At 40.4% G+C, this 26,082-nt stretch overlaps 1 protein-coding gene across 1 annotated transcript in view; it reads left to right on the forward strand.

Moving 5' to 3' along the window:
* The window catches only part of LOC126100986 (myb-binding protein 1A), a 111,171-nt gene that overhangs the window by 83,080 nt on the left and 2,009 nt on the right, over window positions 1-26,082 (forward strand). Inside the window, exon 16 of the mRNA XM_049911651.1 lies at window positions 16,300-16,571. Within this exon, the coding sequence (XP_049767608.1) occupies window positions 16,300-16,571 (272 nt within the window). The remainder of the gene's footprint in view (window positions 1-16,299; window positions 16,572-26,082) is intronic.

Below are 26,082 nucleotides of genomic sequence, written 5' to 3' on the forward strand. Positions count from 1 at the left end.
TAAACATGACACGATACGTATATTCTTCCGCGTTTACTGTTGTCTCACTCTAGTTTCGTAGTTTATTTGGCAGACAGGATTTAAATGAGATAGAAGCAAACACGAAAAAATACATGGCAAAATGTTTATATTCGTATTATTCTTGTGGTGAAGAGAATACTGCATGTGATTCACATTTCATCAGGTTCCTATTAGCAACCATCTCTTCTCACAGGTAGGAAAAAATTCAGAACGTAGAGTTGGCCATATTGACAAAAATCCCAGTATTACCAGTCGGATTTTCGTAGTGCATTGAAATTCGAAGATGAACAATACAGAATTTGTATTTACTTCGTTGGATAATGTATGAAAATGCAGTGGTCGAAACTCGGGCGGAGAAAAATACTCGTCTTCCAATTTTTTTTTTTTTTTTAATTTTATTTACTGACGCAGAGGTTTTGGCGCCAGTATTTATCTTTGTGCCTACAAAGGATGCCTGTGTAGCGCTACATATATTCGACGGCAGAAGTTAGTTGTGGCGGCACCTATCAACATTTTTCAGAACTTCCGCTTGCTTTGCACTCGATTCTAAGCCGCAGGCGGTCTTTTGGATTACAAAAACCGGAAAAAAAGTGCGTCTTAGATTCGAGTAAATACGGTACATAGCTCCATTTGAAGAAACAAAGATGATGCCTGTATCTTGATTTTTTAATGAAATTGTGAGAAAGCATTGCCCCAACCACTTCTCCCGTGAGTCCATCGTCACTGTACATCTAGATGAAAACAGATTACAAATGCCTTTAGTGTGTCAAAAGTAATTTGAGGTGCAAAAGATAGGCACCTCGCCCTATACACAAACTGAACCAAAACTCCACCAACAAACTTTCTCAATTTCAGACCAAAACTGAGGAGAAAAGTGTAGTAAACATTCTAAAATGCATACCTTAAGAGCTATAATCACTTGTTAATTTTTGCTACTGTGAAACACATCTCTTCTACTAACGAAAAGTGTTAGTGGAAAAATAAGTATCACTGAATTCAACATTTTTGGAGGACATTTGTCACTGTGTCATCCTTGGAGGGAAAACAATTATCTGTTCATGAAACACTATTGAGAAAGTTTAGAGAACTGGCATTTGTGATAAGCTGCAGAGCAGTTGTGTTGTACCAGCATACGTATTGTGTCAAGGACTGCAAAGACATGAAGAGAAGTCACAGCACATATGGAAGCATCTAGGCAGTAGTTTTTCCCTCACTTCATTTGAGAATAGAACAGGAAAGTAAATGACCAGTTGTAGAACTAGGTACCTAATGGTGGTTTGCAGAGTACTTATGTAGATGTAGATCTAGCAGGCAGCATTCTTAGATAGCAAATTTTGCTATGTTTGCCTCGGGACCCCTGTGAAGGCCTGAACAATTGACATTTCCAATGATTGAGGTCTGGTGTGAGAACAAGAGTTGGTTTTCCAGCTGCCAATTTCATTGCTCCATAGTGTAACTTGTTGGTTTCACTAGCAACTGCAACGTGTGTGTGTGTGTGTGTGTGTGTGTGTGTGTGTGTGTGTGTGTGTCACACCAACATTTTTATTTTGTTTTGTTTTATTTTACACGACTTGTTCTGTTCATGTAAACACAATCAAAAATATAACATGAGAATCACTTTAATTTTTCAAGGAACTCCTCGACAGAATAGGAGGAGTGACCCATGAGGAAAACCTTAAATTTCGTTTTGAAAGTGCTTGTATTACCACTAAGATTCTTGAATGCTTGTGGTAGCTTATTGAAAGTGGCTGCAGCAGTACACCTTTCTGCACAAAAGTCCAGAAAGTGCAATCCAAATGCAGATTGGATTTCTGCTTAGTATTAACTGAGTGAAAGCTGCTAAGTCTTGGGAATAAGGTGGTATTATTAACAAGAAACGACAGTAAAGAATGTATGTATTGGGAGGCCAATGCCAGAATACCCAGACTAATGAGCAGAAGTCGACAAGAAGTTGGTGAACTTACACCATTTACTGCCTGAACTGCCTGTTTCTGAACCTGAAATATACTTTGAACATGGTAAGAGTTATCCCAAAGTATAATTCCGTCCGCCATAAGCAAATGAAGCAAGTAGACTACTTTTCGTGTCAAACTGTCACTTACTTGATGTACCGTTCGGATAGTAAAAATGGCAGTGTTAAGTCTTCGAACAAAATCCTGAATGTGGGCTTTCCATGAAAGTTTATGATCTATCTGGACACTTACAGATTTGAACTGTTCGTTTCACTTATCATATACCCATTCTGTGAAATTAACGTCAGGTTTTGTTGAATTGTTTGTTAGAAACTGTAAAAACTGAGCCTTGCTGCCATTTAGTGTCAGTTTATTTTCTACAAGCTTATGTCATGAACTGTGTAGTTTGAAACAGAGCCAATGTTCCACACAACATTCTTTAGTACCAAACTAGATTCATCAACAAACAGAAATATTTTAGAATTACCTGTAATACTGGAGGGCATATCAGTTATATAAATAAGGAACTGGAGTGGCCCAGCACTGATCCCTGGGGCACCCCACATTTAACCGTGCTCCATTCAGACATCACATCATAGCCATTCTCAACCTTGTGAATAATGACTTTTGCTGTTTGTTGTTTAAGAAAGATGTGAACCATTTGTGAGCTACTCCCCGTATTCCGTGATGGTCCAACTTTTGGAGCAATATTTTGTGATCAACACAAATGCCTTTGTTAAATCCAAAACAATGCCTAGCGTTTGAAACCTTTTGTTTATCCATCCAGTGCATCACAGAGAAAAGAAATATATAGTATTTTCAGTTGTTAAACCACTTCTAAAACTGAACTGTACTTTTGATTGTAAATTATGTGAAATAAAATGATCGATTATCCTTACACACACACAGCCTTATCAATAACTTTAGCAAACAGTGATGCCATAGAAATAGGTCTAGAATAGTCTACATTGTTCCTTTCTGCCTTTTTATAAAGTGGCTTTACTACGGAGTATTTTAATCATTCAGAAAACTGACCATTCTTAAAGGAAAAGTTACCAATATGGCTAAGTACTGGGCTAACATGTGCAGCACAGTACTTTAATATTATGCTGGGCACTCCATCATAACCACCAGAGTCCTTAGTTTCAGTGCTTCAGTCTCCTCTTGGTCAGTATTACAGAGGAGTATTCCAGGTATCAATCTCGGAAGGCATTTTCCAAGAGAGTTATATGATCCCCAATAGAAACTAAGTTTTTATTTAATTCAGCAGCAATGCTCAGAAAGTGACTGTTAAATACTGTACATATATCTGACTTATCAGTAACAGAAATATTTTTACTGTGAATTGACTTCATATCATCCACCTTGTGCTGCTGACCAGACACTTCCTTCACAACTGACCAAATGGTTTGTATTTTATCATGTGAAGTGTAGCTATTCTATTTGCATACCACATACTCTTTACCTTCCTGATAACATTTTTAAGCACCTTACAGTACTGTTGTAATGGTCTTCTGTTGCTTGATTGTGACTATTTCTAACATTTTGATATAATTCCCACTTCTACATGATACCCTTATTCCACTAGTCAGCGACCCAGGCTGCCTTTTGCTGTTAGTACCCTGTTTAGAATGTTGTAATGGAAAGCAACTTTCAAAGAACATGAGAAATGTGTTAAGGAAAGCATTATATTTGTAATCTATGTTATCAGCACTGTAAACGTCCTGCCACTCTTGTTCCTTCCCACACCTAATGAGGTTCAGGCCGTGCCTAGTGAAACCTGATCTGTTGATAGACTCAGCTGGCATCACTGCAATGTTAGCCATGCCCTTCGCCATCAGTAAGGCACCCCATGTTGACATGCCTAACAGCAGCTGTAAGATGAGGCTGAGCATGATGCTGAACAGTTGTTCGAAGTGCACATTAGTGGCACCAGCTTGAGTAGCTATGCATAATAGCTCTTAGGAGTGATATCTGCACAGGAGGCAGACAGGTGCCACGATTTCCAAACTAACCATGTTTCCATTATAATCAATATTTTTCTCCCTAAATGAAACCATAGAAGACCCCTAGGCATTAGACTATTTAATGTCTGGTACCTCGTTTCTCTTTGAACATTGAACTTTACCACTTACTACTTTCCAGATTCCTGCATGGGGATTACACCTAACTCATAGCTCTGAGTTAGCTTGTGTAAGGTGGTCATCGTGATGAGATATGCTTTGAAAACAGAATAAAACTGATCAGATTAAATAGTTTAGTTTTAGCATTGTTGCTTTCAGCTGTGGATAAAATGCTACATTGGATGAGTTATCTACAAAAGGTTGCAAGAGTGGGGGAGAAAAGCTAAAGTAGCAGAATAAGCCCAAAAAAAAAATATTCAACACTAAAAGATAATTAATGTAGAGTAATGAATACATTTGTCTGGGTAACATATTTAAGTGCTTAATCCAAGATCATAGGTTAATTAAGTGCCGGATAAGCCATTGCAAATGTGAAATGCTGGTACATTAATAACCAGCATAACTGCTAGAATATTGAATACAAGCATGTAAACGTCCATGTCTGTTGCACTTGTTGGTCAATACAAGGAGGGTTAATGCTGTTTGTGATTTATGCTGAAGTTGTTGTCCAATGATGATCCTTATGTGCTTAATTAGAGACAGATCTGGTGTTGAGCAGGCCAAGGCTCTGTCAACACCCTGTAAAGAATGTAAAGTTACTACAGCGGTATGGGGGTGAGCGTTGTTCAGTTGGAAAACACCCCCAGGAACGTTGTTCATGAATGGCAGCACAGCAGGTTGAATCATCAGATTGATGTACAATTGTGCATTCATGGTGCATACAATAACTAAGAGTGCTCCTGCTGTCATACGAAATCGCACCTAGGCCATAACTCCAGGTGTAGGCCCAATGAGTCTAGCATACATAAAAGTTGGTTGCAAGCCCTCAACTGGTCTCCTCCTAACCAAAAAATGGCCATCACTGGCACTGAGACAGAACCATTGTTTTGATCTCTCACTTAAATCCACTGAAGTCTCAAATGGCGATGGTTTGGGTTTAGTGGAATGTACGCTACAGGGTGTCTGGCTCGCAATTGTCATCAAAGTAATCCATTTGTAACAGTTCATTGTATCTATTTGGTGCCAACTGCTGCTCGAATTGCTGCAGTAGACATAGTACAGTGCATCACAGCCATATGTCGAACATGACGGATCTTTTATCTTGTTAGTACCGTGTGGCTGTTCAGAGCACGGTCTTCTTGAGACCATACCTTCCCATGACCACTCCTGCCAGCAATCATGTAAGCGATTACATTCATGCCAAGTCTTCCTGCAGTATTGCAGAAGGAACATCCAGCTTCTCATAGCCCTATTGCACAAACTTGTTCAAACTTAATGAGGTGTTGATAATGCCTTCTTTTTTACCTTAAAGACATTCTTGACTAACACAAACTCTCCCCGTACAATTTCACATAAATAAAACTCATGACTGTTACAGTGTGTATTTAAAGCAAACCTGATTTGCATCCTCATAGTGGTGGTAGTAGCTCCACTCTTATGCGATTGGTGCGAAATTTGAATGGAAATCATCTGTCAGGTGCAGAAACATGCCTACCAACTTTTATTTATGTTGCACAACTCCTTCTTGGTGACACAATTTTTACCATCAGTGTAGGTGGAAACACTATTGCCAAAGCTTGTAAGCCATATTAGTTACTAATAACCTACAGGAGGAAACAAATTGTTGCAGCCAATTAGAGAAGAGTGGGACAGAAAAGGGCTAGTGAAGTCTAAACTATCTTACAAACATCCTGTGATGTAGGGACAGTGAAAATCTTCTTAATTGATTGATGTAAAAGTCAGATTAGATGACAAAATATTTCATTGAGTTATTGGGTAAGTGAACTGATTGGAAGTCATATGAGGTGTGGATCACACCTAATCTTGTATATTAAAAATAATTTTTCTCATGAGGAATGTTGTTGATTTAAACTTGTGCCTGATACTATTTCTAGGACGCATGTGCAAAAAAATCGGTTACAAGTAGCATTGCTTCTTGTAAGCCCGACAAGTTGTTAGTTGTGTTTCTTTGAACGATTCCCGGGACTCCTATCTTGTGATATTGCTATGTTGAAGCAGACTTTGTACTGGAATAGATTAGTTCTCCATTTTAAGACTACTATACCCCCCCCCCCCCCCCCCCACTCTTGTACACTATGTGATAAAAAATATCCAGACACCTGGCTGAAAATGACTTAAAAGTTCGTAGTGCCTTCTATCAGTAATGCTGGAATTCAATATGGTGTTGGCCCACCCTTTGTCTTTATGACAGGTATATGTTTAGTCAGGTGTTGGAAGTTTCTTGGAGAATGGCAGCCCATTCTTCGTGGAGTGCTGCACTGAGGAGAGGTATCGATGTTGGTCTGTGAGGCCTGGCACCAAGTCGGTGTTCCAAAACATCCCAAAGGTGTTCTATAGGATTCAGGTCAGGACTCTGTGCAGGCCAGTCCATTACATGCATGTTATTGTCGTGTAACCACTCCGCCACAGGCCGTGCATTACGAACAGGTGCTCAATCGTGTTGAAAGATACAATCGCCATCCACGAACTGCTCTTCAACAGTGGGAAGCGAGAAGGTGCTTAGAACATCATTGTAGGTCTGTGCTGTGATAGTGCCATGCAAAACAACAAAGAGTGCAAGTCCCCTCCACGAAAAACACGACCACACCATAACACCATCGCCTCCAAATTTTACTGTTGGCACTACACACACTGGCAGATGATGATCACTGGGCATTTGCCCTACCCACACCCTGCCATTGGGTCGCCACATTGTGTACCATGATCCCTCATTCCACACAACGTTTTTCTGCTGTTCAGTCGTCCAATGTTTATGCTCCTTACACCAAGTGAGGCATCGTTTGGCATTTACCAGCATGATGTGTGGCTTATGAGCAGCCACTCGACCATGAAATACAAATTTTAACACATCCCACCTAACCTGTCATAGTACTTGCAGTGGATCCTGATTCAGTTTGGAATTCCTGTATGATGGTCTGCATAGATGTCTGCCTATTACACATTACGACCATCTTCAATTGTCAGTGGTATCTGTCAGTCAACAGATGAGGTTGCTCTGTACGCTTTTGTCCTGTACGTGTCCCTTCACATTTCCACTTCACTATCACATTGGAAACAGTGGACTTAAGAATGTTTAGGAGTGTGGAATTCTCGCATATAGACGTACGACACAAGTGACGTCCAATCATCTGACCATGCCCGAAGTCCATGAGTTCTGCAGAGTACCCCATTCTGCTTTCTCATAATGTCTAATGACTACTGAGGTCGCTGATATGGAGTACCTGGCAGTAAGTGGCAGTACAATGTGCCTAATATGAAAAATATATGTTTTTGGTGGTGCCCAGATACTTTTGGTCACATAGTATATCTCAGTGCTCATATTGCCATATAAAAAGTACTTGACACTTACTTTGCAAAGTTGCTAGTACATATATTCTATTCATTTTAAATCAATTCTTAGCCAAAGCTATTTTTATTAGGTATTTACACTGGTCATGTCATTTCTCATTTTTGAAAAATTTATTAACTAGCGAGCAGCCTCCAGCCTCGCAATGCCCTTTAGAATTTTGCATTAACTGGGCCTCACAAGTGGACAGCACTCTGGTTCAAAGTTCTGATTACAGCCCATGGTTAACAATTCTGTAATGTTTAAAACTACGGTCTCATGCAATGGACTGTCATTGTTTATACCAAGATGAGTATCTACTAACTACAAAACAGTTGTACTGCCAGCAGTGTACATTTCGTGTAAGTACCATGAAAAGAAGATCAGAGAAATGAGGGCTTGTATGGAGAATATAGATAGTTGTTTTTGTGGTGTCACCGCCAGACACCACACTTGCTAGGTGGTAGCCTTTAAATCAGCCGTGGTCCGTTAGTATACATCGGACCCGCGTGTCGCCACTATCAGTGATTGCAGACCGAGCGCCGCCACATGGCAGGTCCAGAGAGACTTCCTAGCACTCGCCCCAGTTGTACAGCCGACTTTGCTAGCGATGGTTCACTGACAAAATACGCTCTCATTTGCCGAGACGATAGTTAGCATAGCCTTCAGCTACGTCATTTGCTACGACCTAGCAAGGCGCCATTACCAGTTACTGTTGAGATTATAAATAATGTACCATCGAGAGCGATGTTCACCATTTATGGATTAAAGTTAAGTATTTCAGCCGCAACGTACGTTTTTTGCTAGTCTAATTTCCTTGACCTGTTCCAGACCTCACGCCAGCCTGCGTGAGCTAAAACGCGTGCCTTTCGGCTTCCTCTCATAGTGGGTTGGCTCTCTTGCCAATCCGTAACAGTTTTTAACTTGTTCCAGTTGCTAGTGGAACAGGAAAGTGAATGGCTGGAAATGGTACAAGGTACCCTCCACCATGCAGTGCGTGCCAGCTTGTGGAGTATGGATGTAGATGCAGAATATAGTTTCTGTAGTCAGTGACTTCTACCGTTTAAGTGGTGACAAGTTTGATAGTGGTTTTCATCATGAGTACTTGCAGCAGGCCGTAATTTAATTTTGTTACTGTCCAGTGATCACAGTGACTTTCCTGTGAAAGGAGCGACATTAAGCAATGACTGCCTTAAGGAGACAGTGCTAGTTAAACCAAGTGCTTCGAGATTGAGGATTGGTAGTGGAAAGATTTATCTTCCTAATTTTGGTAGCTACACCTTCCAAGTTCTTGAATAATGTCCCTTTAGTCTTGATATTATCTCACGAGAATTTACCTTCCATCCTAAAGTAAAGATGAGATTAAAAGTCAAAGGTTTTCCATCAAAGACCTGTGAGTGTGAAGTAATAATTTTTTTCAACTGCTTGAAGATACATGGATAGAATGGTTTGATGAATATTTCAGAAGCCTCCGTTCAAAAATATCTAAGTTATTAAGAAGGCTCCATTCTTAACCACTATTTTCTTGTTTATCCTAGCAGGCATTGTTAGAGAGAGAATTTACATTGTTTTGACTGAGACATGTTTGCCAATTTTTAGTGGTAATGTTGACTTGGTGGATAATTCTGTCTTGGAATGATTGGTCTGATTTCTTTCAATTCTGGTAAGAAAAGTCTTCGATGGAAAAGAAGTTATGGAAAGAGTAAAGGTAACACCTCACTATATAATTAGGCGTTGTGACATTGACAGGCTTATAAACTAGACTGAGAATGTTGTCAGCTTTCAAGTGATCCCTCTTCAGAGATAATAGAAAAAGGCAGCCCCCCCCCCCCCCCCCCACACACACACAATAGCACACACATGGCTACATTGTCCTGGGCTGACTATGTTATGCTCTCTCCCTTCCCACTCCAAGTCATTATATGCAGTACAAAACTTCATACGCGTGCTGCCAGAATGAACTAGTGTTGTGCACATGTCCAATGTGTGCTGTCTCTGTCTCCCAGCCACCCTTCCTCCAGCTAGCCTCATTTCTTCTGTAGCCCAACCCTCTCGACAAAACTTCAGTTGAGTTGCTTTGGCTCTGCAATCTAACAATGCAGCTCTCTCTCTCTCTCTCTCTCTCTCTCTCTCTCTCTCTCTCTCTGTGTGTGTGTGTGTGTGTGTGTGTGTGTGTGTGTGTGTTTTTTTCCATTAATTCTGAAAAAAGCTTCCAGCTCTGCCCCTTCACCCTGCAATGGTAGATACTGGTTTAGCCGACAAAAGCGCCACTGACGAAAATTCGACTAAACACCCACCCTGCAAAGGCTGCATACCATATTTACTCGAATCTAAGTCTCATCTGAAAAATGAGACTCGAAATCAAGGAAAAAAAAATTCCCGAATCTAAGCTGCACCTGAAATTTGAGACTCGAAATTCAAGGGGGAAGAAAAGTTTTAGGCCGCACCTCCAGATAGAAACAAAGTTGGTGCATTGTAATATGAGAGACAATTTAGGTCGAATGAATGATGATACAGCTACATTAGTTTGGTTCGAGTCACAAGCTTAGCAGTTAAGCTTTACCAGGTAGCCATTGCTATGCATCAGGCGCTCCGTCCGTATTTATACGGGTACCCTTCCTTTTTCACGTGCTTCGTCTGGTTTGAATTGATTGCTTATTTTTCTTTGATCTAAGTGCAGTTCTCTTTGTTATAGGTGTTTACGTCACTGTAAGCTGAAAATGCATTACTGTACTGTGTCACTGTTTGTCGCATTCTGATAATGAGGGTTTATGGCCTGCTTTTGTGCACACTACCTCCGCTTACAATTAAAAAAAAGAAAGAGGAATCGCCTCATTAGCGAAACAATGGCTAGAGACTGCTATTTGTTGTTACTTACACTGCTGCTTTCTTCGATAATGATCAACAAGAACCAAATAACAGACTGCGTATGATAGATGATGTTCTGAACGAGAGTTTAACGAAAAATTTTCTCCATTTGAAAATCTTTGCAGGCGCCCCTGTACATTATATTCTGCGCAGAAATTAGAGTCATCTTAGATTTAAAAATCTAGTCAATTGCCGTGCTTCATTTCTGACTGTATCACTATTAGGGATAAGAATAATACGAATATAAACATTTCATGATATGTATATTCTTCCGCATTTGCTGTTGTCTCACTCTAGTTTCGTAGTTTATTAGGCAGACAGGATTTAAATGAGATAGCAACAAACACGAAAGAATACATGGCAAAATGTTTATATTCGTATTATTCTTATGGTGAAGAGAATACTGCATGTGATTCACAATTCATAAAAGTTCCTATTAGTAACCATCTCTTCTCACAGGTAGGAAAAAAATCAGAACGTAGAGTTGGTCATATTGACAAACATCCCAAACAGTCTTGCCAGTCAGATCTTCGTAGTACATTGAAATGCTGCTACATTCGAAGATGAACAATACAGAATTTGTATTTACTTCATTGGATAATGAATGAAAATGCAGTGGTCGAAACTCGGGGCTGAGAAAAAAGCTCATCTTCCAGCCTTTTTTTTTTTTAACCAACGCAGATGTTTTCGCGCCAGTATTTATCTTCATGCCTGCAGAGCATGCCTGTATAGCGCTACATATATTCGACGGCAGAAGTTAGTTGCGGCAGACCTACCAACATCTTTCAGAACTTCCGCTTACTTTGCACTCGATTCTAAGCCGCAGGCGGTTTTTTGGATTACAGAAACCGGAAAAAAAAGTGCGGCTTAGATTCGAGTAAATACAGTAACTCCAGTCCATGGGCAGTAGCTGAAAGTTAGTTAAACTATTGAGTGTTCGGTATTCTTGCATGCCTTGTTTGAAAAAATGTCTAAAATTTCCTTTAAGTTTGTTTATTGACTTTAAAGCACAGAAAATGGCTATCAAGTCCGTATCTAACATCCCAGCATCAATTATGCAATGTTACTGACTGTCTGTATAACAAGTTGACACCCAAAAGCAGCCAGAAGATATTTAGTCCAGCACAATATTTTAAACATTTAAACAGTTATTGATTCATGACTACTTGCAAGCTAACACATTCAGTCATTCATTGGGCTTCTTCTAAAGAAGTGCTCATCATAATGTCTCGTAAGCTGCACACAACACGCCACACAGAGTTTGTGTACAACATGAAATTTTCACACACGAATATCTTCTAAAATAAAGCACACACGTAGCTCAAACTTTCACAAAATACTCAGTATTGTAGTCACTTTTTGTCAATGACACTAGAACTGATCAAAGATGCAAATTTATTCATTTTGATACAAATTTGGCCAGTGCGGTTTAACATAGGTGTTTACCAGAAGATGGCTCTTGAGCAACTCTCTCAACTCATAGATCTGAGGCACAGAGCCCTCCTGGTGCTCTTTGATCTATACCCTACGCTGTGAACTGTGTGACACATTGCATTGTCCTTCTGGTAGATGCCATGTTCCAAGGAAAAACAAACTGCATGGAATGATGGACATGGTCCCCAAGGATAGGTGCATACTTATGTTGACACATTATGTCTTACAGAATGATGGTATCACCTAGGGAACACCATAACACCTCCTCCCACCTGTACCGTTCTGATAATTCTTTCAGACATTTTATGCTGATGGAGAATAAAGCAGGATTTGTCTGAAAAGGCCTCCTGTCACCACTCAGTGGACATAAAGTTGCATTATTGGTGTGCAAATTCCATCCTCTGTTGCCGATGAACAGTGGTCATCATGGATGCATAAACCAAGCACCTGCTGCGGGGCCTTGTACACAGCAACTTTCACTGAATGGTCATTGAAGAAAGACTGTTGGGAGCCACTTGGTTCATCTGGATGGTCTGTTGGTCAACAGTTGCACATCTATTCACCCTTACAAATTTCTGCAGCCTTCATTCAGCCCTGTCATCTAAGGCCCACGGTGCAGCACAGCCACTTTGACGCCGGTTTTGAATAGTGTCATTTTGCCACGCACAGTATACTTTAATCATGGCAGAACACACACACAGTTTACAGACTAAGGCTTATTGGAAATGCTTCCACCTGTGGCCTGAAAGCCAATGATGATGCCATTTTGGACATCATATAAATTGCCCCTTCTCTATATGACGACAACGACTGCACTATTTTCTGCATCTCCCTGACGTGCTCGTATACCTTCCAGTGTGAATGTTGCCACCTGCCATTTGTAAGTGTTTTTTCAATGTTGACCTCAAACATAGGCAGTGGTGACATTAATGTGACCGAATCGTGTATATGGTGTCTCATTACATTTACTCTTTTTATTTTTTTTCGGTTCCTCATTTCTTCAGTGATAATTGAGGGAGGAAATGTTAAATGATGATAAAATAACACAGTTGATAAATGATGTATCTCTTGTGAGAATGTTTATCCTGTACATGCAAAATAAATGTATTATACAGGGTGTCTCACCTAACTCTGCCACCTCAAATATCTCTGGAAGAACAATAGATATTTAAAAAATGGCTTTCACCAGCATCAACGTACAGCAGGGGCTTAGGAAACCAAATACTATGCAAAATTTTAAAACGTAAAGAAATACTGTTGTCAAAACAAACTTGTGTATTTTTAAATGGTCACTTCCTATTATTTCGTATGCAATCAATAGCATGAAAAATCACAAAAATAATGACATTGGCTGCATCGCAATACGCCAATTGCATCCAGAGAAATTGCAAAGTGAAGTTGACACTTGAAATAAATGAAGCGCACAGCTAGCGCATGTCCTGAGACTCAAGCGTGCACCTGACGCTGCCTGTGTGAGGGTCTCACACAATGGGAAGGTATGCACAATCCACAAAATTAAACAAGTAACACGTCCAACGCAAAGTTACATTTTTCAAATTGTAAATGTATGTTTATTCTAGCAAAATGACAACTAGAGCTACTATTAGGGATAACACACTTGAATTCGCTTTGCTAAACACATTTACCAGTGCCCTGTTGCCCACAGAAATTGTTGTTGTGCATTACATCCAGCATAGAAAATACACTCACATCATTGACCAATGAAACTGTGTCACGTCAACATATGTTCGAAGTGCCCTCCGTTTGCATCAGTACACGTTTGCAGACAGGTGACGAGAGAGTGTTGCAAAATTTTGGAGTTTCTACAGATATTGCTGCACAAACCGCAGTAATACGATGTTGCATGTCCTTTACTGTCGTTGGGGGGTTCTTGATACACACTCTCCCCCCCTGTGCCCTCGATAAAGAAGTCTAATGGTGTCAAGTCGAAGGACTGCACTGGCCATCACACCATATCTCCCCACCCCATCCACTTATTTGGAAATGTCGCATCTAGAATGTCTGGCAACTTTTGCATTGTATGTGGGACATCTATCATGTTGGAACCACATTGATGACGAGTTTCCAGTCCTAGATCCTCCATGAGGAGCACTAGTGTGTGTTGAAGAAATGATGCATATCGCTGTCCATTCACTGTTCCACGGTAAAAATAGGGACCTACAATGCAGTTAGCAATGATGCCGCACCAAACATTGACACTCCACTGCCGTTGATGAGCAACTTGGCGACTTTGCACGGACCAGTAATGCATGTTCCACAGATTCACATTACCATGATTTGTAAATGAAGCCTCGTCCATAAACAACGTATTGCTTAGGAATACTGGATTACCTTGCAACTGCTGAAGTGCAAAACGACAGAATGCAATGCGGGAGTGAAAGTCATTCCTGTACTGTTCTTGGTGCAGTGAGATATGGAACAGATGAAACTGATGCCAATGCAAGATTCTGCACAAACTACTGTGGCTTATTCCTACACTTCGTGCATTTTCTCATACATCCACCAGAGGATTGTGCACTACAGCAGCCAGAACAGCAATTTCGTTTCCATTGCCAGCCGCTGGCGTCGGATGTCAACGTTTTGTGGGAGCCCAGCTTCCTGTTTCCATGAGTGTCTTGCTGATGTTGTCAATGGTCCAATGTGACAGACACTGCCAATCTGGGTAGCGTTCAGCATACAGTTTCAAAGCTGCAGTTCCATTTCTGTGACATTCGCCATGAATTAAAATAATATCTAGTTTTTCTTCATTACTGAAGGCCGGCATATCGACTAGATGACGGCAGATGTAACAAGCCACAAGAAAACTGGTTTTAATGTGGCAACGTATGTGAATTATGTTAGACAGTATGAGAGCAGTTCAGCAGACCAGATTCGGAGACACTTGTAGACTGAAGGTAGAGCATGCTGTGGTGATATTGGTGCGTTTACGGCAGGATACAGGCGCCAGTGCAGGCAACCCCTGCTCTGAGCACAGTAATACATGCAGTGCATTACATCAGAAACTGTGATGCCGAATTGTTCTTTACAAGCCACATATTTCAGGACTTATGAGCTTTAGAAATGTGAAACCAAGTGTGTTACCACTAATTGTACCTCTATTTGTCATTTTGTAACAATAAACATGAGCAGGGCATTCATCATTCTGATACCACATTATTTGGCACATTATAGGTAGACTGGTTCAAGTAAGGTACAACTCAAGAAGGGGCTAAACTATCCTCCTTTCAGAGTGCCATCAATGAAATATGGGCCAGTGATATGTTGTCATACAATGTCACACCATACATTAACACTCCACTGACTAGTACATCATTCACATCACGATTACCAGCAGCGTGAGGTGCACACTTGAGTCTCGGGATGTGCGCTAGCTGTGCGCTTCATTTATTTCAAGTGTCAGCTTAATTGATGTATTGTGATGCAACCAACGTCATTATTTTTGTGATTTTTCATGCTATTGATTGCATACAAAATAATAGGGGGTGTCCATTTAAAAATACACAAGTTTTTGTTGAAAATAGTATTTGTTTACATTTTAAAATTTTGCATAGTATTTGGTTTCCTAAGCCCATGCCGTACGTTCATGCTGGTGAAAACCGTTTTTGAGTATCTATTGTTCCAGAGATATTTTAGGTGACAGAGTCAGGTGAGACACCCTGTATATCAGAGGCAGACCACATGTTGTGACAGAATAGTCTGGCTGTTGTGAGAACAAGTACTTCTGAGAATAGTTCAGTTGCCCAAAGAATGGTTTTTCCAACACAGGTGATTCCCACACGAAAGCACACAAATAGTTAATGTAACTTATCTGTTTATTACACAAAAGCAATTTCATGGTGCAAATATTAAAATATTACTACTTGTTTTGTAAGTGAAACCACCTTTTCCTGCTGTGACTTTATTTATCCCAGGCGCGTTTCGCCATCGTCTTGTTCGAAGGCGTCAACAGTGGGATGATATGGTAGTGTGCATTTCCTCTAGACCAGATGAGAGGAAACGCAGATCAGCAAATCATCCCACTGATGCCACCTTAGAACAAGAAGAAGGCGAAATGCAACTGGGATACATAAATAAAGTGGCAGCAGGTAAAGGAAGTTCCATTTACAGGACAAGTAGTAGTTCTGTGCTTGCTGTGGAGCATGACCATGCAAACAAACTTGTTATTAAAATATTTATATAGGTCAAAAAAACAAAAGATAGTCTGTGATTGTTAATTCATGTTGATCTATGTTGTATTTAATATGCTAGTGGAATAACAGTGATTGTAAGAGGAAAAAACAATAATTCACGTATGGATGTAACATTGAACAATGGTTGTATAGGGACACCTTTGTAAATTGACACAGGAGGAGGAGTACAAAGGTAAATGGGGATGATTTTATGAATTGGTCACTATTCAATAGTGCTTCTGTAGCTTCTGTACAGAGAGTAGTTGTGTTCCCTTATTAAGTACATTTACATGCCTTTGACATTTTCAGTTATATCTCCTCATATTTTACAAATGTTTGTAAAATTGTGACACATCTCTTTTCAGATGTTAATACAGCTCGCAAAATCATCATCACTGAAAAATGCGGTAGGGGATGCCAAAGATGCCTTAACAGCTCAGGGAGTGAAACAAAAATTTGTGTGTGAATTGCTGAAATTATTGCTGTTGATCAGACACACGCATGAAAGGTGCAAAGTCAAGAATAGTGTTGATTGGCAGGCAGTTGCCTCAGCTCTCACATTGTACAAGGAGGCTGCAGAAATGTCTACAAATACAAAAGCCGCATTCAACAAATTATGCCATGTTTTGAATATCAGGTAAGATTTCATCTTCTAGTACCTGAGCTGAATGATATTAAAACTCTCACAGTGGAAGACAAGCAGAAGTTGTTCCCTATTGTTGGCAATGACTCTGTGGCAGTAATGCCAATCTTCCTATAAGAAATACTGAAGTTATCTGAGTGACAAGATACCGCCTGTATTGTCACCTCGTTCCACTTCAGACAGTTTAACACTAAAACCTTTGATTATCTTGAGGTTGAAGTTTTTAATAATGGCGGAGAATTCGACACCGTGCCAAAAGGTCGAATGGACAGCTTAATTTGAATATAATATTGAAGTTTACATGTGTGTATTGTATCAACGGGGTCTAGCCATTGATTGGTTCTATCAGATAACTGCACTGATAACTTCATATGATGATTAGTTCAACTCCTGTATTCTTGTATTGACTACAGTCTCACTGAAGGGTGCGTACTGTGTAAAATTAAAGTGAAACAAAATCTAGTTTCTCATATGAAGACATTTGATCTCGGAGGCTGTTCCAGCAACAATTGAGAGAATATGGTACAACTAGCTCAACATTGTGATGCTTGTTGAATGAGCAATGCTTCTTGTGTAGGTTCTGAAGTCCTGATTGGATCATTTCTGCTGTTAGAGAAGAAGTTGAGAATGCCAACATTGCTCATGGAATTTAAACAAAATTTGCCATCTGCAGCGTTGTCCCCAGAACTGATGGTGGTGTCCCTGGTTCTGAATCTAGAAGGTCTGAGCTAGAGACTTTGAAGTTCTGTGACAAGCTAAGCTGTGACTTCCTAGACTTGTGCCATAGGGTTGAGATGCAGCACAGAACAAAGGCCACTGCCCAGTAGCTGATCTGTGTGGGTTGAATGTAATGCAGTATTCCTTGATCTCCAAAAAGCATATGTCTCACTACCACACTAACACTTTCTAACAGAAGTACAATCACGTGGGATATCACATGAAATTTATGATTGAATGTAACTTGTGTCGCATCGAGGGGCAGCAGCAATCTAGAGTGGGTTGGGGTAGGGAGAGGGATAGCAGGGTATGAGTGGGAGGCAGAGTTGTCAGCTTTGCCTGGTGGAGCATGCAGGGACTAGGTGATAGAACAAAACTGCCAGGTGCAGTGCTGGGAGGCTTTGGAAGGAGTGTGGGGCAGAAAAGGAGAGGAGCAGAGAAAGGGAAAAGAATGGTGGGTGTGTTGGCAGAGAGCAGCACATGTGAGGGTGAGGGGACATAAATTGAGAGGAGGTTGTGGGACAGAGGAGTGGACTACTGTTGTAGGAACAGTAGGATACTGTTTGTTGAGGCCAGGATGATTTTGGAAGTGAAGAATATGTAGTAAGGATGACTCTCATCCATGCAGCCAAGAAAAGCTGGTGGTGGAGGGGAGTAATACAGATGGCCTGGGTTGTGAAGCAGCCATTGAAATCAAGTATGTTATGTTCAGCTGTATGTTGTGCCACAGGGTGGTCCGCTTTGCTCTGCCAATTGTAGCCATTCATCCTAGTGGACATGTGGTTGATAGGCATACCTGTATAAAAACCTGTGCAGTGACTGCAGCATAGCTGCTAGTATCTGAGGTCAATACAAAAAGTTCTGCAACATTTGTAATTTTGCGCCAGTAGTGTGTTGGAGCAAAATGTGGTTGGGGTCCCTGCAAACGCCTATGTTTAATGTACAACTGCCGAAAATGTTATTGTTGCATGTCTGTTAGTTATTGTTCAGTGCTGTATTGAGTAGAATGTTGTGTCGCACAGTTTGTGAATTTTGAGATGGTAGAGGAGTAATGTGCCTGCATTAAATTTTGTGTGAAACTCAAGAAAACCTTTACAGATGCAGGAAGCCTACAGTGATGAGTGCTTAAGCTGTACTTGGTGTTACGAATGGTTGACATGGTCTAGAAATGGCCAGACGGAAGTTAAAGATGACCCTCATTCAGGTCAAGTACAAATCCAAAATGAAGAAGATATATACCGATGAAAAGAGGAAGTTTCAGAGTTTTTTTTGCATAATATTTGATATCAGTGTAATAAATTTAATAATTTGTAATTAATCTGAACGATCTGTAGAACCGGATCACTGGTGCTGTCCACTCAATAACAGCAGATACACTTTCGCACAAGCGAGATGAGGTAAGCTACCATATTGATGTTTGAAATTTGTTAACATCGAGTATAGATTTAAGTGTCAGGAAGTCGTTTCTGAAAGTATTTGTATGGAGTGTAGCCATGTATGGAAGTGAAACATGGACGATAAATATTTTGGACAAGAAGAGAGTAGAAGCTTTCGAAATGTGGTGCTATAGAAGAATGCTGAAGTTTAGATGGGTAGATCACATAACTAGTGAGGAGGTATTGAATAGAATTGTGGAGAAGAGGAGGTTGTGGCACAACTTGACAAGAAGAAGGGACCGGTTGGTAGGACATGTTCTGAGGCATCAAGGGATCACAAATTTAGCTTTGGAGGGCAGCGTGGAGGGTAAAAATCGTAGAGGGAGACCGAGAGATTAGTACACTAAGCAGATTCAGAAGGATGTAGGTTGCAGTAAGTACTGGGAGACGAAGAAGCTTGCACAGGATAGAGTAGCATCGAGAGCCGCATCAAATCTTTCTCAGGACTGAAAACAACAACAACATTGATGTTCGCCATGCAGCCAATGGTGGCCACATTGAATGTTTATTACATTTCTAATTATTAAATAAGTATTAAAAATTAATTAATTACAAATTATTAAAAGTTAATAATTTTGTAAAATAGATATCAAATGTTATGAAAAAAAATTGAAACTTCCTCTTTTCATTGGATAAAGCTTGTACATTTTTGATTTGTACTTAGATACATATGAATTTTTGAAAATGGGTCCATCATTTAGACGACTCTGTGTATTGGCAATATTATTTTCTCATATGATGTGACTTACCAAACGAAAGTGCTGGCAGGTCGATAGACACACAAACATACACACAAAATTCAAGCTTTCGCAACAAACGGTTGCTTCATCAGGAAAGAGGGAAGGAGAGGGAAAGACGAAAGGATGTGGGTTTTAAGGGAGAGGGTAAGGAGTCATTCCAGTCCCAGGAGCGGAAAGACTTACCTTAGGGGGAAAAAAGGACGGGTATACACTCGCGTGCGCGCACACACACACACACACACACACACACACACACACACACACACACACCCATCCACACATATATATGTGGATGGATATGTGTGGATGGATATGTGTGTGTGTGCGCGAGTGTATACCCGTCCTTTTTTCCCCTAAGGTAAGTCTTTCCGCTCCCGGAACTGGAATGACTCCTTACCCTCTCCCTTAAAACCCACATCCTTTCGTCTTTCCCTCTCCTTCCCTCTTTCCTGATGAGGCAACAGTTTGTTGCGAAAGCTTGAATTTTGTGTGTATGTTTGTGTTCGTTTGTGTGTCTGTCGACCTGCCAGCACTTTCATTTGGTAAGTCACATCATCTTTGTTTTTAGGTATATTTTTCCTACGTGGAATGTTTCCTTCTATTATAACCATATCATTAATTTGAACCCAACAATTACGTTTGTTATTGTCGCCATTTCGAAATCTTTCCTGTCGTCTTATTTTCTCTTTATTTTCTCTTTCTGTTTTTACCATTAGTCTCACATTGTATTTACCTTCCCCTTTTACCGTAATCCACTATACAATTTTATTCCGCTTATATATGCTCAATAATACGTAACCCACTTCCAAACCATAACCAAAAAATTTTATTTTCAGCTTTCAACACTACCGCTGCTGTATATGTGTGGATGGATATGTGTGTGTGTGTGTGTGCGCGAGTGTATACCCGTCCTTTTTTCCCCCTAAGGTAAGTCTTTCCGCTCCCGGGACTGGAATGACTCCTTACCCTCTCCCTTAAAACCCACATCCTTTCGTCTTTCCCTCTCCTTCCCTCTTTCCTGATGAGGCAACAGTTTGTTGCGAAAGCTTGAATTTTGTGTGTATGTTTGTGTTCGTTTGTGTGTCTGTCGACCTGCCAGCACTTTCATTTGGTAAGTCACATCATCTTTGTTTTTAGGTATATTTTTCCTACGTGGTATTCCTTCTATTATAACTATATATATATCAAAATGGCAATATTTAGTGCCGCTCATTTTGTATTATATCTTTTTCACGATTTTCAGTAAATATTTTAAGTTGTTCTTCTGAAATTGTAGTAGAACATAATTTTACTTTCACTGTGTGAAGGAGTTTACTGCATTTTGATTTATCATCATTTCTAGTCTTTCTCTTTGACTGTTTGTAGCAAGTATAGGTGGCACAAAAGTAGTAGTCCGATTACACTGGGGGAGGTGGCAGTGTGAATGGAATATCAAGATTCCAATGTAAATAAATAGCACACCAGTTGCGTTAAAAAAACAATGTTTAATGCAACTAATGTGCTATTTCTTCACATTGACTTTCTTCATTAACGGTTGTGAAAATGTGAATGACAACGTTGGTCTTTGCGGTGGGCGGAGACGTGTGAGGGGAAATGCTGACGTAATTGGTGCTCGGTGCTACCAACAGAAACTACAGTGTTTAGCTTCTCCACACAATTTTGACACTACAACTGCTAGTTCGCTGGCATTGGCAGAAATGAAGAAACGGGAAGTCAACATGAAGTGTTCTGGAAAAATTCAATATGTGATGAAACCGAAAGACGGACCCATCAGACAACTTGTATTGTACCACTCACTTGCAGTTATCATTGTTAGCAAAGTGTTTATCGCCAAGTGTGAATGTGCCTCATTTTCCTTTCAGTTCATGCTCTGAGGGGGATAGGCAGGCTGCTAGCTTGTTGATGTACAGAATATCTAATAATAAATCAATATACAGCTCTAAAACCAGCAGTATATGTACAATGTGTAGCAGATATTTTTATAGGCTGTACGTATATATTTCTTCCGGTGATATATCGATACTTTTTCGATATATTGAGAGCCAATAATGATATTTTTTTAAATGTCGATGTATCAGTTTTCCGGTATTTTAAAAAATACCAACAGTCCTACCGGTTATGCTCATGTCAGGAACGTCAATGGAATTGTGCGTGCTAATTGAAGACTGACTAAAGAGAGGGCAAAAGGATGTTACATTTCAGTTGGATCATTTCATGAAATCTTGACACAGCATCGTGGAATGCTTTGTGTTCCAACCAAGTTCATCCCAAGGCTAATAAGTTAAGACCAGAAAGACCTCCACCTCGGATTCTGCGGAGAGCATTTGTATCATGCAAATGAGAATGAGATGTTCCTTAAGAGAATTGTAACTGGTGATGAGACTTGGGTCTACAGTTAAGATATTGAGAGCAAGATTCCATCTTCATGATGGGTTGGGAGTGGTTCTCCAAGAGCAAAGAAAGCTCTTCAGGTCAGATATCAGTCATGCGGATAGTTTTCTTTGATGTTGAAGGATTAGTTCATCATGAACTTGTACCACAGGGACAAACTGTTAATCGATGGTACTTTTGGGACATGCTGCCATGCCTGTGAGAAAATGTGAGAAGGAAATGACCTGAAATGTGGTGAGACAGTTCATGGCTCTTCCAATATGATAACGAACCTGCATATTCATCCCTGTTAGACCTGGCCCCTGCAGACATTTTATTGTGTCCGAAGTTGAAAACCCCATTGAAAAGATGAAAATTTGCAAGCATAGATATGAGAAACTAAATTTTGCAAATGGGGCTTCACGGGGTATAGCAAAAGGCGTACCAAGAATGCATCAGGAAGAGTAAACAGCATCGGGAGCAGTTTAGCAATTGTGGAGGAGAGTATTTTGAAGGAGACAGTACACAGTAAGTAAAAGTTAAGTGTAGAAACATTTTGTGGACAAAGTTCCAAAATTATTTGAACAGCCCTCATATTGCACGACTGCATTCACAGATGACCCCGCCTCTGATGGGGTAAGATAATGCAGTGAATAGACTGGAATCTGTTGAGAGGCCAGACAAACGTGTGGTTCCTGAAGAGGGGCAGCAGCCTTTTCAGTAGTTGCAGGGGCAACAGTCTGGATGATTGACTGATCTGGCCGTGTAACACTAACCAAAACGGCCTTGCTGTGCTGGTATTGTGAACGGCTGAAAGCAAGGGGAAACTACAGCTGTAATTTTTCCCGAGGGCATGCAGCTTTACTGTATGGTTAAATGATGATGGCGTCCTCTTGGGTAAAATATTCCGGAGGTAGAATAGTCCCCCATTCGGATCTCCGGGCGGGGACTACTCAGGAGGACGTCATTATCAGGAGAAAGCAAACTGGCATTTTATGGATCGGAGCGTGGAATGTCAGATTCCTTAATCGAGCAGCTAGGTTAGAAAATTTAAAAAGGGAAATGGATAGGTTAAAGTTAGATATAGTAGGAATTAGTGAAGTTCGCTGGCAGGAGGAACAAGACTTCTGGTCAGGCGAATACAGGGTTATAAATACAAAATCAAATAAGGGTAATGCAGGAGTAGGTTTAATAATGAATAAAAAAAAATAGGAGTTCGGGTAAGCTACTACAAACAGCATAGTGAACGTATTATTTTGGCCAAGATAGACACGAAGCCCACGCCTACTACAGTAGTACAAGTTTATTTGCCAACTATCTCTGCAGATGACGAAGAAATTCAAAAAATGTATGATGTAATAAAAGAAATTATTCAGATAGTGAAGGGAGACAAAAATTTAAAAGTGATGGGTGACTGGAATTCTGTAGTAGGAAAAGGGAGAGAAGGAAACATAGTAGGTGAATATGGATTGGGGCTAAGAAATGAAAGAGGAAGCCGCGTGATAGAATTGTGCACAGAGCATAACTTAATCATAGCTAACACTTGGTTCAAGAATCATAAAACAAGGTTGTATACATAGAAGAAGCCTGGAGATACTAACAGGTTTCAGATAGATTATATAATGGTAAGACAGAGATTTAGGAACCAGGTTTTAAATTGCAAGACATTTCGAGGGGCAGATGTGGACTCTGTCCACAATCTATTGGTTATGAACTGTAGATTAAAACTGAAGAAACTGCAAAAAGGTGTGAACTTAAGGAGATGGGGCCTGGATAAACTGAAAGAACCAGAGGTTGTACAGAGTTTCAGGGAGAGCATAAGGGAACAATTGACAGGAATGGGGGAAAGAAATACAGTAGAAGAAGAATGGGTAGCTCTGAGGGATGAAGTAGTGAAGGCAGCAGAGGATCAAGTAGGTAAAAAGACAAGGGCTAGTAGAAATCCTTGGGTAACAGAAGAAATATTGAATTTAATTGATGAAAGGAGAAAATATAAAAATGCAGTAAATGAAGCAGGCAAAAAGAAATATAAACGTCTCAAAAATGAGATCGACAGGAAGTGCAAAATGGCTAAGCAGGGATGGCTAGAGGACAAATGTAAGGATGTAGAGGCTTATCTCACTAGGGGTAAGATAGATACTGCCTACAGGAAAATTAGAGACCTTTGGAGAAAAGAGAACCACTTGTATGAATATCAAGAGCTCAGATGGAAACCCAGTTCTAAGCAAAGAAGGGAAAGCAGAAAGATGGAAGGAGTATATAGAGGGTCTATACAAGGGCGATGTACTTGAGGACAATATTATGGAAATGGTAGAGGATGAAGATGAAATGGGAGAGCACTGAAAGACCTGAGTTGAAACAAGGCCCCGGGAGTAGACAACATTCCATTAGAACTACTGACGGCCTTGGGAGAACCAGTCCTGACAAAACTCTACCATCTGGTGAGCAAGATGTGTGAGACAGGCAAAATACCCTCAGACTTCAAGAAGAATATAATAATTCCAATCCCAAAGAAAGCAGGTGCTGACAGATGTGAAAATTACCGAACAATCAGTTTAATAAGTCACGGCTGCAAAATACTAACGCGAATTCTTTACAGATGAATGAAAAAACTGGTAGAAGCCGACCTTGGGGAAGATCAGTTTGGATTCCGTAGAAATATTGGAACACGTGAGGCAATACTGACCCTATGACTTATCTTAGAAGCTACGTTTCTAGCATTTGTAGACTTAGAGAAAGCTTTTGACAATGCTGACTGGAATACTCCGAAGGTGGCAGGGGTAAAATACAGGGAGCAAAAAGCTATTTACAATTTGTACAGAAACCAGAGAGGCATGAAAGGGAAGCGGTGGTTGGGAAGGGATTGAGACAGGGTTGTAGCCTATCCCCGATGTGATTCAATCTGTATATTGAGCAAGCAGTGAAGGAAACAAAAGAAAAATTCAGAGTAGGTATTAAAATCCATGGAGAAGAAATAAAAACTTTGAGGTTCGCTGATGACATTGTAATTCTGGCAGAAACAGCAAAGGACCTGGAAGAGCAGTTGAACGGAATGGATAGTGTCCTGAAAGGAGGATATAAGATGAACATCAACCAAAGAAAAACTAGGATAATGGAATGTAGTTGAATTAAGTCAGGTGATGTTGAGGGAATTAGATTAGGAAATGAGACACTTAAAGTAGTAAAGGAGTTTTGCTATTTGGGGAGCAAAATAACTGATGATGGTCGAAGTAGAGAGGATATAAAATGTAGACTGGCAATGGCAAGGAAAGCGTTTCTGAAGAGAAATTTGTTAACATCGAGTACAGATTTAAATGTCAGGAAGTCGTTTCTGAAAGTATTTGTATGGAGCGTAGCCACGTATGGAAGTGAAACATGGACGATAACTAGTTTGGACAAGAAGAGAATAGAAGCCTTCGAAATGTGGTGCTACAGAAGAATGTTGAAGATTAGATGGGTAGATCATATAACTAATGAGGAGGTATTGAATAGGATTGGGGAGAAGAGAAGTTTGTGGCCCAACTTGACTGGAAGAAGGGATCGGGTGGTAGGACATGTTCTGAGGCATCAAGGGGTCACCAATTTAGTATTGGAGGGCAGTGTGGAGGGTAAAAATCGTAGAGGGAGACCAAGAGATGAATACACTAAGCAGATTCAGAAGGATGTAGGTTGCAGTAGGTACTGGGAGATGAAGAAGCTTGCACAGGATAGAGTAGCATGGAGAGCTGCATCAAACCAGTCTCAGGACTGAAGACCACAACAACAACAGACTGGAATGAGAAGCCCTAGGTGTATGAAGTGGGCAGGTTTTGCACATGGGTGTTTCACAGGATATGATCCTTGTGGCAACGGGTTGAGGGATAGCATAGGGATGGACTTGGATGTTGTGGAAGTTAGGTGGTTGATGGAAAACTTCTTTAGGAGGGGTGGAAAGGGTCATGAATAAGCTGGTTCTCATTTCAAGGCATGATGAAAAATAATTAAAGCCCGGACGAAGATGGGGTTCAGTTGTTTCAGTCCTGGGTTGTTTGGGTTACTGTAGATGGACCATAAACAAGTTGACATAGGAGGGTGACGTGTGGGCTGTACCACTTCAAAGAAGTTTTTGTGTGTTCTTATATGTTGTATACCAGCGTGCTGCATAGCTTTTTATATTGGTATGTCTACCAAGAAGCTATCCGCTACGATGAATGGCCATCGCCAAACTGTAGCCTGAAACAAAGTGGACCACTCTGAGGCACA

The sequence above is a fragment of the Schistocerca cancellata genome, chromosome 9 (assembly GCF_023864275.1).
Source record: "Schistocerca cancellata isolate TAMUIC-IGC-003103 chromosome 9, iqSchCanc2.1, whole genome shotgun sequence".
Lineage (NCBI taxonomy): Eukaryota > Metazoa > Arthropoda > Insecta > Orthoptera > Acrididae > Schistocerca > Schistocerca cancellata.